The sequence below is a fragment of the Nannobrachium achirus genome (assembly GCF_963921795.1).
Source record: "Nannobrachium achirus genome assembly, chromosome: 20".
Classification (NCBI taxonomy): Eukaryota; Metazoa; Chordata; class Actinopteri; order Myctophiformes; family Myctophidae; genus Nannobrachium; species Nannobrachium achirus.
In genome coordinates this window covers 37,865,101-37,880,117 of record NC_137827.1, presented here as the reverse complement: position 1 = coordinate 37,880,117, position 15,017 = coordinate 37,865,101, and the positions used below count along the sequence as shown (strand labels likewise).

Genomic DNA, 15,017 nt, shown 5'->3' with positions numbered 1-15,017 from the left:
CATAAAATCATAGATGAACTCCTGTCGGTGCAACCTCACATACACTGCAAAGTCCTGTGTTCATTTACTCAGAGAGGTTTTGTTTACAGCAATGCAGTGTAGAACGAACACATGTGGGTCTATGACGACTCAATAGGCCGGTGAGTCATAAAAGACTGGTGTCTGTGCAACTAGGGATCTGACTAGGGATCCGACCCTTAAGGCCTTAACCCTTATGCCTAAACGTATTAGCCATATTTTACTATTTCAATAAACAATTTCAAAGTAATAACTCGAACGCCGCTGAGTAGGCTCAAGTGACCTTCACAACGTTCTACATGGCAACTCGCTCGCTTTAGCTCGCTCGGAGATGCCTCATGTGGCTTAAAGGACTACTTCACCTCTGGGACAACCAGATCTTATTTTATTGTTGTTTGGGACACGATCAACACAATCCTGAGTTATTTTTTGTGTTCCATCTGTGTTTTTAGATATTTTAGTATCAGCATGCAACAACTGCATGCTACAACTGGTCATATGATGCATTTTGCATCATATGACCAGTTGAATCATGCTGAAATACTCACAGATTGAACACAAAAAATAACTCAGGATTGTGTTGATCGTGTCCCAAACAACAACAATAAAATAAGATCTGGTCACTCGAGACTGTGTGCCTCTGACACGGTTGTTGGAAAAGTATTTCTCGGTCTTGCATTCAGCCAATGAGAGCGGGGGCAGGGCGGTGCTTGACAGAATGCCGTTATCTTCCACTATTACGCGCCCTGGAGTGGGGTTTCCCAAAGTGTTGCCATGTCCACTTATTCTATGCAACTTTGGGCTTTTTTTAAATAGCAGATCTACAAGCTATGAAATGCGCTGTGATCAAATAGCCAATATATATTGGTGTGTGTGTGTATGATCATGTATGATCATGCAACCTAGTCATTTCTTTTGGGCTTGTTTTCGTAGCCAAGATTGCTTGTTTCTTACGCAAAAATCAGGCAAAACTGGTTTCCCGCCAGGTTTGGTCGATGCCCTACTACAGTATAACCACCCTCTCATGCCCAGCGTGATTTGAGGAGGGTAAAGGAAAGACTTGTTACTGAAACACTTCAAACCTGGCCATAAAGAGAAGGAAAAATCCATGGCACATAATCTTCACGTCACTCCTCCCAGAAGGATGGTGAACCAGGGAAACCACCAGAAACCACGGAAAGTACCATTTTAATCTTTAAGATCATTAATAACGACACTACACCAGGAACTGCTCAGCGGCAGAGAAACTGTAGCCTGCCACTGTGGTCTTGGAGATAATTGAAAGTGCCGCTGTGCACAATTAGAGCTGTTAGAGAAACATAGTCCACATAACAACTGTAAAGGATTTACCCCCCTTTCTCCCCAAATTATTCACTATGCCTGTATGCCAATGAATTCCTCTCCACACACATTTCTGTGTTGTCACTGCTGTTGTAGTCTCGCGGGGCCAGACTGTTGCCTCCGCGATTTGGGCAAATGCTCCCGGCATACAGTCTGGCAAACGGAATAGAAACGATGAGTGCGAGATAAAGCGGATGTGACGCAACCGCTCCCTTGGTGCAGTAGCAATAACATGTCCTACTGGAAGCGTTATGTCTCCTTTCAACATTTTTGGGGCTTTATTTAGTCTTTTTCTGGTGTTGTTGTGTTTACTTCCATGTTGTTTTCAAATGTTTTCTTAAACTATACACCCATAACAAGAATAGGCGCTCAAATGACTTTGTTTGAGCTATTGTGTTTCTGTTATGTTTCCAATGGACTACAGTTCAGTGCAGCAGCGGCTACTTCCGATACTCGCCGTTCGGGAGCTGCCGTTCCAGACTCTATATAGCATTCGGAGATTGTGGAATAGTTGTCTGGCTACGCGAGACTACTACTGTTGTATCCTTCTGGCTCACCTGCCAGTGAGGAGCCCCCACCGGGAGGATGTAGAGCTCGAAACTTTTTTGAGAAACCCTGGTATAGACGGTAGACACTCGACAAAGCCATACCACGGTGGATTCGAACCCACAACCTCCACAGTGGTGGACCGCTACTTTACCGCCGTGCCAACCGAGCACCCCCTCTACGCTGGTCAATCTGTAACTGTAACTGAAAAGTCTTCCCTTTCATATCCCATTCACAAAGAGCCCTCGACAGTGACATTCAGGCCGGCAGGCAGGCCGCAGGCCAAATCCGGCCGATGCGGACCTTTCTTGTGGCCCCTGGAACACATTCTATATGATCAAGTGGAGCAATAATTTACAGAAGAACTGCCTGACAACAACGATATACAACAATGGAAGACCATGGGGCTTGGATCAGGCTGAAAGCATGCCCAAATGTGCTCGTCATACGTCATAGTTCTGTCTTGTTTTCTTGACTCTTGTCTCTTGATCCTTAGCCTGTCTTCAGAAACCCGCACTGAGCTTTCCATGTGTAAATGATCTTCCTGGGGGGACAGATTCCCCCCCCCCCCCCCCCCCCCTCTCTCTTTTACTGGGTTACATTTCAAATTAAAACTCGCTTTGCAACACAGAGGGTCACACAAACGGTGGAAAAATCACAGTCGGCATAGAGACGCATTTCAAAATAAAGACATGCGTCACAATCAATGTGCCGATCCAAGAAGTGTGTGTGTGTGTGTGTGGGGGGGGGGGGGGGGGGGGGGGGGGGGGGGGGGGGTCTGATCTGCTATTTTTGCCGAACGACACCATTGTACGACAAGGTACAAAATCAGGCATGACGAACAGAACACCATGGCATAACTGATACCAACACAGCCTCACCCACAAGCTTAAACCCTCCAATAATCAGCCAAATAAGTGACTCATCCAAGTCCAACACCGATCTGACCATTAATCATCATTTGCCCTGCACATAAACAAGTGCACACGCACACACACGCACACACACACACACACACACACACACACACACACACACACACACACACACACATACACACACACACACACACAAATAGTGAGGCGTTAAGCCTGATTCATACACATGCAGTGCTCCGGTGTCGCCCTGCGATACTTTTGTGAGCTTGTACATCTATTTTCGGGCACGGGACACCGTCCTACCACTAAGTAGATATCAGGCACTACGCAGAGGAGATGAAAGAAAGTAACCCCCCCCCCCCCCACCACCACCCACCCACCCCACACACACACAGTCCTCCCTTAGTGGTAGAAAGCGGTTGAGTACACTTTTGAAGTATTTTTGGAGCGGTGATAGCCGGTGATAGTGAGCTTGTAGATCCGCTATTTTCAAACTATCTTTTACATTTTAGACATACGACCAGTAAGACTCCCTAATCGGGAGATAAGCGACCGCCACGTCGCATACACAAACTTTAGAAGGCAACGGTAGCCAATCAGGAGGGAATATGGGAAATGGGACAGATCCATGTTGATGACATGACTTAAGACGAGATACTGTGTAGGCCTACTGCTTTGTGTGATTTTAGGCCAAAAATCTGTAGTCCAAAAATGTGTTTTGCAAAAGTCAGCCTGATGGTGGTGCTAGAAGAGGCCATGTCAGAAATCAGGGGCGGAGGTTGTGATTTGCCATCCAAGGAGTGTGTGTGCAAAGTTTGGCATCGATCGGGCCAATGTTGCCAGAGATAATTGTAGGGGCATTACTCAAGTAAACTTTGAATTCCGGACTTTTACTTGTAACAGAACAAGTCTACATTGCAGCATTCATTGATACTTTTACTTAAGTATAAAAATGGCAATACTTTTTCCACCACTGCCCCCCCCCCCCCAAAAAAAAATGCCCAATTGCTGGTCACCATAGGAGGGGATAGGGTTGCACGGATGAAGCAACTGAGTATATTTCATGCAACACAATACCAGTGACTTTGCTTACCCCCCCCCCTCCTCCTACCTCATTCCCCCCCCCCCCTCATCGCTTCTCTCCTATCCAACGCACACAGACATGAGATACGCCTTTTTTTTTTCTTTTCTCCCCAGCCATGACAATTTTTTTCTCTGTCTCTCTGTCTCTCGCAAGCAAGCAAAAAAAAAGCCTTGGAGGCCTTGTTGTTGTGGCCAACCTTGTGGGTGCATGAGAAAAGAAACATGCGGGTATCGCTTTACACAAATGGCCTGCATGAATGTGCGAGCGCCAGACAAAATATAGAATCTGAGCCGCCCTGGCCGTGGCAGAGACCGAGAACTTAGGCCTTTTCCTGTGCGTCCGCCGCTCGCAGACGCTTCCTCGGGACGCTTTATGTGTGTTTCCTGTACCGGGGGGTGATGATGAGGTGTGTAGAACGCAAAGCCCTAGCCTGTTAGCACTGCTGCCACGATTATGACATTTTTACATGACAATTACGTGTCACACAATTAATCACAGTTTAATGATTTAGTGTTTTTGGTGGTGAACATATGAATGAAATGTTTGTTTCTGTTTGGCTTTTAGGCTTTGAGGCTGTACAGGGCAACTAACCTAAATATACAAAGAAATGACCGACACGTTTAATAACATAATACAAAAAGGGGGAAAGAAATACATTAATAGTGCATTAGAAGATTTTTGGAAAATGTTATGAACATTGAAAAAGATATGAAGATTTTTCGACACGGAAGCGATAATGCAAAATGATTGCGATTATCTCAAATAATTAGTGACTGGCCTAGCTGAGCTCACAGTAGGTGCACCAACATGTGGTTGTAAACATTTTCATGTTTCAAGGACCTCCGAATTGATATATATCTGGCCATGGACCCCGTCTGAAAATATGTAGTGCCATGTGCCAAAATATAAAAAAGTTAATTATGTTGCTAACTTGCTATAGCCTATACTGTATGGGAGGGTGGGTAGACTAGGCTATTGGAACACCCTCAAGGACCCCTTTTTCAGAACCACTACAACCTATGGCTTCGTGTGGATCCTGGAACCAATCAAGGTTCAGCATTTTGTCCACATTTTAACCCCCGGTGTCCCCCAACAAAGGGTTCTATACTTAGTCCACACGACACACAGCCTCTTTGAGAAAATAGCCAATATACAAGCAACGGATTGCGCATCGAGGCTTCTATTTTCGTCAAACGCATGGCATAACGGGATGCCACGGTTCATGTGGTTAAAATCAATTAAGGGGTAGAAATCAACTCAAACAGAATTTTTGTCTTTTATAGTGACCAAGACTAGGAATATATATGTTGTGTGTGTTCGAGTGCACAAAGGTGTTTGTGACAACTGTATTGTGACAATGACATATCTTTATTTTCATCCCCCCCCCCCCCCCCCCCCCCCACACACACACACATTTCCCAGCAGGCCCCAGGTCACCTTGAAAAGCATCAGTTGAACAGGCAGGCACATCCACAATGACCCAGGTGAATGCATATTTATAAAGCCTCATGCCTGAGACCAACAAATGCCACAACCTGGAGGTCACCAGGGACATGGAAATAGACTGTTTGTGTCCCAACAATTGCATTATGCAATGGCCTAAAGGCATCACTGACTGTCTATTCATGACAGCTCTATTCCAAAAATGACTGGATTTTCATGCTCGTTGGGCATGGAGATCCGAGCTGCAGATACAGATGCTCTACATTTCTACTTGAAATTTTCTCCACATGTCCGGCCGGTTGTGCTTAATAAAACATCACTGGGAATGTTCTCCTGGATACCCTTGGTTGTCATCGCCACAAGGCTCCAAGGACAGGCATGGAGATAATGTTTTTGTCCCTGTGTGCCTGCGTGTGTGTGTGTGTCAGTGTTGATTTCGGCGACTAAAACTATGGCGAAAAATGTTTGTCGACTGCGTTTTTTTCTGATGAAAACTAAATAAAAACTAAATAAAAACTAAGCTGTGATGACTAAAACTAAGACTAAATATATTGACAATTTGGTCAACAAAATAAAAACTAGACTAAAACGTTAGGGAGGGACAAGTGGAGAAGAAAGTAATTTTATGTTTGGTTGCTCTCAGGCTATTTTCAGCACGCAACCAAGTGTCATTACGATGCCATCAAGGCCTACCAAAATACATTTTAGTTGACTAAATCTACAGTTGATTTAGTCAACTAAAATGTATTTTGGTTATGATATTTAGTCGACTAAAATTAGACTAAAACTAATACTTTTCAGTTGACTAAATTATGACTAAAATAAATGACATTTTATTCAAAAGACTATGACTAAAAAGTGTGTGTGTGTGTGTGTGTGTGTGTGTGTGTGTGTGTGTGTGTGTGTGTGTGTGTGTGTGTGTGTGTGTGTGTGTGTGTGTGTACAGTATATTCTCTTGTCTGGAATCCAGCCTGATTCGCTACGTTTGTCTTTTTCTCACTTCACTTCTCAGTCTGGCCAGGGTCCATTTGACTTGTATTTCCATTACGTAGGCAAGTCAGGAAGTGACTAGAGTTTTTCTTTGGACCACACAGGTCCCGCCCCCTCAACAGACTAATCAGAAGCCATAAGTGGCTTTCTCCTGTTTGGGCACGGAGATGGGAGGCTTTCCAGACTGTGAACGTAGGCTGGCTTCGCCAAAAACGTAGGCTGGATCCCTGCATATTCTAAGCTAATCTCGCAAACCGCTGGACTGATCAGCATTAAACTTTTCGTGCACACTGCCAGTAGGCCAAGGACGGCAGTCCACCCCAATTTTTTCAAAGTCTTGAACCGTTCAACCGTAGGTCGCACAATCAAATTGTCATGCCCATTTCCGCCAAACTATATATTTCCATTTTGCATCTCCTTCAAAAGACACTTTCCCGCAGCTTTCTTGTGTCTGACAGCTGCAACCTATGACAGCCCTGGATAGGCAACGATGCCTGGTGGGGATATGCGTTCCATGGAGCACCTCAGTTTGCTTTGTTCTTTTAATAAAACATTTACTTTTAATGTGCAGTAGTTAGACAGAAGGCTAGTTTTCATTGTTGTCATTGGGGCTACAATATAGTTTCTAGCCATCCTATCGATTTTTATAAATGAATTCAGATTGATTTGTGATATAAGCTTTTTACAGTAAGTTTCCGTCTTAATGAAATTCTATATGTCTAGAGCTTATGAATTGCTTATGTTGCATTCGTGCTGCTTTGTGATTTCGGTCCATTATATCTCCCCTTTTTATAATACCAATTTGTATTGTGTTTTATATCATTTTTATTGTTGATTTGTCAACTTTACAACGAGGTACAGTTTGTAAGCATCGGGCATTCGAGGCATGAGCTACACAGCCAAACGTGTGGTTAGCGCCTACCAAAATTTACCAAAATGGCTTGCAATACTGTTCTGCTGGCATTTACTCTTGTTTTAGGCTTCCCTGACACTGAGCTTAAAATTAACAAAGTGTGAAAATGGCCAATATGTGTTGTTTTCTCTTTTCCTTATTACTGTGGGAGAGTGTAATCATTCAATGAACCAAGCAACAAAGGTGAACACCAAAGAACAGTATTGCAGGCCTGGCAGGCCATTTTGACCATTTTTGGAGGGGCGATACATACCCACACGTTTAGCTGTGTTGGTTCATTCCACGAATGCCAGATCCTTACAATCTGTACCTCGTTGTAAAGGTGACAAATCAACGATAACAATGATATCAAACACAATACAAATTGGTATTTTTAAAGGGGAGATATAATGGACCGAAGTCAAGTTTCCTTTCGTTTTGTGCTGAGTACAGTATATACAGCTCATATCTAAAATGACACAGATGTTTTCCCATGTTTTAACAGGTTAAGTGTGCCCTCTGCCCCAATCCACTAGGCCAGAAAGGTGAACAACTACAAATATTTAGGTGGAAAAATGGTGAACAAACATGGTGCGAGACGGGACAGCACAGCAGGCACAAGGCTCAGCCTGACTCTCATGCTGGGAAAAATAAAGTGTCAGCAAAGAAAACCAACTGGATATCAACTCCATTCAAAATGAACAGATACATGTGCACCTCTGATCTCATTCCTGCTCCACTAACATGTGCGCTTAAAAAAGTGATTATGTTGTGAATGAAGAAACTGATTTTTAGGACAAACAAGGAAGGGGATTAAAACACGCCATACTCACATTGTAATTCCTTACATATCCAAGCTTTGGTATAAGAGAGAAAGCAGATTGTTTCATTTGTACTGTTCATCATGGACTAAATCAGAAAACAATATTGACAACTTCAATCATGACTGCCTTCCGCCATGTCGTCAGGACACAGAGGCATTTTGTGCTTGCTCACCTAAAGGTGTACTGTTGTACATTTCTAAAACCAAGACTGATTGTCCTGTTCCTTTCTGGTTAAAATGTACTTGAACGCACTTAATGTGTTCAAGCCATAAGCCACTGAGTAGGCCGACAGTGGCATTCAAGTGTGTATTCATGACGAGCTTGTCGCAAAGACCCTGGTTAGAGAAGAGCACTTCAAAAATCTGGAGCTGTGAGACTCGGGAGAAAATAACAGCCAGAGCCACAATAAGGGGTGAGGCTCCCCTGACCAACAGCTAGAGGTCAGTGGTCATCGCCATGTTTGCTTGTGGTGGACATCTTTGTCAAAATTCCATTTTTGCCACAGACATAAAAAAATGTATGACCATAGCAGTGTACAAATGGAACCAATTGGTTCCATTTGTACACTCTCAGAGTTAAGGGGTCCTTGCAAGTAAAACATTTGAGAACGACTAGCATACCGGTAGTTAGACTCCTATTTTGCCATAGTGTCGTAGTACAGTATATGTCATACATATTCGGAAGAAAACCTAGAGGAGACTTGACATTGACATGCAGTAATTGGGTCTCATGATCAAAATAAGAACATTGCAATGGTGTGTAAAAAAAGAAAATCAAAAATGTTCTACGGACAAGCCCAAGTCTTTGCCACGGATACATTTTGTCCGTATACGGACACATTGATGACCCCTGCTAGAGGCTGATGGCGATATAGCTTCCCTTTACCTCAATTTACGGAGAAAGAATAACACGATATGTGTGACGAGGAGTGACACCGTAGAGCTTCTTTGTGTTTTGTGAGTTTGGATGACCCTGTGTTTTACTGGAGTCGGACCCACTGATGATAGGGGGGAAGCGGGGGGCGGTAGGTGACCTACCTTGTTCCTCTTGAAATAGGCTCTGCGGCAGGCGGCGAAGCACTTCTCGCTGCAGAAGCTCTTGAGTTCGCTGCCCATGCTCAGCGAGTAGCGCTTGACCCCGACCTTCTGGCACCAGGCACACATGATCTGGACGTTGGACGCGTCCTCATCTGGAAGACACGAGAAACAGCAGGCAGGGGGGGGGGGGGGGGCGTTTAAATACAGCCAGGCCTCACGATGCTCAACGCTCCATAGATGCAATTGAAATATAGTTGCAGGTACTGTATGCACTCTCTCTACATTTCAATACAGCAATGCGTTAATACAAAAAAAATTAAAAAGTACTATTTCTACTTTCGAATACTTTAGTTACACTTTGTCTACCATTGATCCTAACTGTACATGTAGGAAGCATTTGTCACGTATGTCTGGTATTGTCCCTTTTGCTCTGCATGTGTGGTCCTCCTAGTTCCAGTAAACTGTGCATGGGTTTGTGTCAGTCAGCATGTAAAGTTGTCAATATGTCTGTATCAATACCACCCAGACAAATTCCGCCGTAAGGTACATGGTGTCCCCGCTGATTAAAGCACTTCTGATTCCGTTCATACACAGAGGCATAAAAGCCGGTATAAGTGAGACTTATTAAATTATAAAGCGTGTAGGTCCACGGCACAGCAGGGACTTAAACAAGCATGCGGCAACAAGAGAAGTATCGGGTCCAATAGACCCAAATGGTGTTTATTCTACTGATTGAGTCCAGCTGCCGGGTCGGTTTAAAACGGATCAAACTTCAGGCCACAGAAACCACGGCTGGATTTATGCTGAAGTCCTGCCTCAAGTCAGTGTACCAAAAATGGATACAGGGAGTCAGGGACTCTGGGAAAATTACTGTTTAAGGTCAGGCAGTGTAGATATATCAGAGATCCGGAACTGGGTCCAACAACGCTCCCTGACGATATATTAATAATGACGAATAATGTTGCTACTGTAACTACACAGGGGGCTCTTTAAAGAGAATACATTGGGGGCTCAGTCAGCTGCTGCTGGGGATGACATGATGTCCTCATCATCAGGCCTAGCTTAGGGACGGCCAAAAGGGTTACTTTTTGTGTTTGGCTCAGCACTAATTAGGTTGTGTTAGTAGTATTGAGTATTTTGCTTGTGTTTGACATGGTGGTGAGACACTTGTAGCACTGACTAGCATTGACTGTTATGGATACTTTTGTTTGGGCACTGTATTGATAGTTGTGCTTTTTTCCTTTTTTCTTTTGTTCAAGTTGGCTGTTTCACTTTGAGCATAGACAGTTCTTTTACACTTTATGTATATACAGTATACAGAATATATTCTTTGTTCCCTTTCTTTGATGTACCTTGCTCTTTACTGTACTCTGTTCTTTTGTATTCTTTTCATACGTCTCTGTAACTTTGTAAATATCTTTATACTGCTGTGCTGCCTCTGGGCGACTGATTTTCCCCCTTGGGATAATAAAGGTATCTATCTATAAGCTGAGAGAGGACACAAAACGTCCCAGGTTTGATTTCGGGCCCCGGCAATGTGTTGAGGTGTCCCTGTGCAAGACACTTAGGGACATGACACCCCAGGCCGATTTTTTGAGTGGTGTCTACCACCTCCAACATTTTACTGAGTGTGTCTGTCTGTCTGTCTGTCTGTCTGTCTGTCTGTCTGTCTGTCTGTCTGTCTGTCTGTCTGTCTGTCTGTCTGTCTGTCTGTCCGTCCGAGTACGGCCTCAACAGCTGCAATACCGCTGGGTGACCTAGTAAGCAACACAGCTGCACCAAACCAAATTAATAATGAGTGTGTTAGATTTTCAGAGCCAAGGGCATGCCAATGTGCAAGCATGGTAGACGGTATTTACACACCTAACATCCAGCACAGCCATTATTCATTTGATTAGCTTCAGGCAGCTGTGTTGTTTACAGCACTGTGTACTAAGAGTAAACAGTGATAGCAGCCTGCCATGTTTTACCCTGCTGTAGTTTTTCCCCTGAAGTGGAAAGCAAACTACAAAATGAGCCTATGGTTTCATGCCCCTTTAACCCATAACTGCTCACTCATAACTTGTCTGAAATGAGAAAAGGAAAGACTAAATGAAGTTGACAATAGCACAGGTAAGAAAGGTAAGCTACTTTTGGAAAATCGTTTAAAAGAATTGCCCAATATATGTACACCAGGGTTAATCTTAACCCTAAAGAAAGTCCACTCTGAATACTCCTGATATGGAATCCAAAGCCACCATACTCAAGCCAGGAACTCTGTTTACCCTCTCCCCTGTCCCTCTTCCACCTCACCTAAATTAATCAACGATTGATGAATGTGAGCTTGCTGTGTCATTGAAGAAACAGAGCATCTATGGAAAATTAATCTCAGATTTACAGACGTGCAAAAAAAATAAAAACAGGAAAACATAGTCATTAAAATCTTAATGAGTTATATAAACAGACCCTCGGGGACATCAGTGTGTCTCGTTTGTGGTAAACGGTGACTGCTGGTGGCATGTTGTAAGCCTCTTACGACTGATTTATACTTGTGCACCGGTGCCTCGTACCAAAAAAAAACATCGATCCACAAGCTTGTTGTGCGCTTGTGGATAGAGTTCCAACTAGGGATGGGCATTTGGACATGTTTCTGTGGTTAACCACGGTTGACGGTCTATATGACGTCATATTAATAAATCTCCACCGTTGGGCCTATCGATGCCAAACTTTGCACACACACTCCTTGGATGGCAAATCACAACCTCCGCCCCTGATTTCTCACATGGCCCTCTTCTAGCGCCACCATCAGGCCGATTTTTGCGAACACTTTTTTGGACACTGCTCCTACAGATTTTGCCCCAAAATCACGCAAAGCGCTACACAGTATCTCTAAAGTCATGTCATCAACATGGATGTGTCACATTTCCCATATTCCCTCCTGATTCGCCATGATTGCCTTCTAAAGTTTGTGAATGCGACGTGACAGTCACTTATCTCCCGATTAGGGAGTCTTACTGGTATCAATAAATAAAGTTGCAGTCCTATGTGTGTGTGGGCAGTTCACAGACTATAATTATCCCACACATGCTGTACAGTGCATGCAGTCAAGTCAGCAGACACATTAGCACCGGTTCTCCAGCAGCTTACATAGATTATGCTGTATCGAAAGTGAATTGAATTGAATGCCGAACTTAAACTTGCCACTGACCACAAAAACAAAACAAAAACTACAACAACTGGATGTTTTTGCGGAAGAAAAAAAATGAAGAGAAGGTTGCCACGCTCGGAAGCGCTCCCAAATCAGCCGGGAGAAGAGCCGACTAATGAGCTTAGATACCTGCTGCAGGGGCCTTGTTTTCCCCCCCTCTCCACCTGCCCGAGTGTCAACATTACCCCGTGGAACCCTCTGCGGAGATGTTTGCATTCCGCCGGCCAGACACAGGGCTTCATTATCCCCTGCGTCTGCTGGTGGCACAGGAGGTCGGTCCGCCCTGGCGCAGAGCAGAGCGCGGGAGCCGTGTTGGCATCGCCCAAGAGGAGTCCCCACAGGCCCCTGCATAGGCGGGGAAGCAGATGGTGTGGTCCTGCTAAAAGCCTGTACGCCAAAACCCACCACACCCACACCCCCCCCCCCCTCCCTTCAACTTGTCCCCCCCTCCCCGTCCTCTGAATTATTCATGCCCACCGAGAGACAAAAAAAAAAAAAAAAAAAAGGAAACGACAAAGGGTCTTTTTGAGGTGCAGGTATGGCGGAAAAGAAGGTGGCATTTTTTAGTATGCTGCATAATTGCTGGGCATCTCTCTGTCCCTCGGTGCAGATGTGGGTGTTTTGTGCAGAGACAGAATTTGGGAAAGGGGAGCGAAAACGACCCCCCTACTACAGTATTCCTGTGACTGCGTGAAAATAACAAGGTGCCATGAAATGAATAACGAAACGTTGTGACGTTGGTTCCCATGCTCTGTTCATTAGCCTTGCCTTCATCCAGGTAAAGATGCAAAAGAGCAAAATCTCGAGGTGAGCCTGAAAGAAGACTGGAGGGATGCTTTTATTGCGTACCTCGGTCGCAAGTTTACTATGAAAACCGGCACATCTTGTCTGCGTATCTCTGTCTGTCTGTCTGTCTGTCTGTCTGTCAGTACGTCACGCCTGACACTGTGGTTCTATGGTTTTGTCACCCTGACATCATGCTCTGATGTCACTGTGATGTCAGGGGAACCACTCTTAACAGAATGGGTTTGCCGCTCTGACATCACGCTCATATGGAGATTGTTGATGTCATCACGAGTCACACTTAAATACGTCCTTGTCCGTTTTATGCCCATATATGGAGATCCCTGTCCCGATGTCATCAATATTAAGCGCATATCTGGGAATGCCCATATTTGGTAAAGCCCATATGTGGGCATGTTCTTCTGACATCACATTGTTGACTATCATGCAAGGGTCTCTATATATGGGTAACTGGTCCGATATAATACATCACTGGCCAGATGACCAAGAATTGGCGCGACATCACCCTGAGGCGTCTTACTAGTTATTATTATTCTTATTGTTTTTTGTAATTTTATTCGCTACTCCACTAACTGACCCAGAGAGCAAGAGACTGCAAAGGAGAGACCATATGAATGAGAGAGACACACTTACAGAGAGAGAGAGAGAGAGAGAGACAATGAAGGATATAAAATATGCATGATGGGGCCCACTATGCAATCTTTTAGACCCCCAAGGACTTATTCCCTTAATTGTGAGTTAGTCTTTGCTTAAAATCTGATGGCACGGCCGATCCATTAAGCTTAACAAGAGGTGCAAAGCCTCGCCGGCTGGCGATAAGGAGGTGAGCGGAGGTGAAAGACTAATGGGCCTGCGTTCTTTTCTTTTTTTTACCCTCACACTCTCCTATAGTCATAATGTGATAATTGGGAGCTATACCAGAGGGAACCTTAGAGGATGTCTCTCACTGCAACAGGGAGGGAAGCCTGATTTCATCACTGTCGGGCAGAAACCTCTTATCTCCTTATTCAAACTTTTTGTTGTTTTTACGTAAACTAACGCCCTACTTGATCATACTACACACTTTTTAATTTGAATCATGAAAAGTAACAGATTTGGAGATATGAGGTTTCCACCAGACAGAGACCAGATCTACAAGTAGGTTTGCCATTGTCAACTACCTGAATGTCAAATAATGGACACCCTGGCCGGGCATCTCTTATTTCCAAGAAACAATGTATTGTTATATTAACCACTTAACCAAAATTTGCTGAAATCTACAAGCGCTTGTAGATCGACTACTTTTGGCAAATACTGTAAATTTGGCATAGACAGATGTGATAGACAACTCATGTCCATTTTACTAAAGTCTAGATCAGTGGTTCCCAAACTTTATAGCAGATATATAGCAGATCATGTAGCAAAGTATGTTCATAATGCATCATATAGACATGGGATGTGCAAGTGTTATCAAAGACTAAATTGAGTCTCCTACAGTATACCAGCGACTCTGCTAGTCCGCCGGTCATCACATTATTGGCCAAGTAATGTGACAAAAACTAAGACATTTTCATGAATTCAAGGCTTCATGGTGGGTGTAACTGATCAAGAGCAAGTCATTTTTTGGGTGGACTACTCCTTTAAGTCAGTGGTTCTCAACCGGTGGTCCTTGAAGAGGTTCCAGGTGGTCCCCAGCTAAATGATGGAGAGTTGGTAACCCTTTACCCTATATTTCCACTATTTTTTACATGGAAACGATTATGACGATTATGAAAAATAATCACGATTATGTCAAATAATCACGATTAGACGATTATGTATTAATTGTGACAGCCCTAAGTATGCATGCAAGTGTGGTAATGATGCGGGGATGCGTGGGCACTGGGCATACTGCTGTACTGGCAGTAGGGATGGGACGATATGAAAATGTCATGTCACGATTATTGTGACCAAAGAAATTGCGATTTACGATATTATCGCGATAATCAAAATAT

General features: G+C 44.0%; 1 protein-coding gene across 1 annotated transcript in view; it reads right to left on the bottom strand.

The window, feature by feature from the left end:
• Positions 1–15,017, bottom strand: part of sobpa (sine oculis binding protein homolog a) — a gene marked incomplete at both ends in the record, with an annotated part of 64,572 nt that overhangs the window by 23,096 nt on the left and 26,459 nt on the right. Inside the window, 2 exon segments of the mRNA XM_080751033.1 lie at positions 8,026–8,049; positions 9,054–9,205. Of these exon segments, the coding sequence (XP_080607159.1) occupies positions 8,026–8,049; positions 9,054–9,205 (176 nt within the window).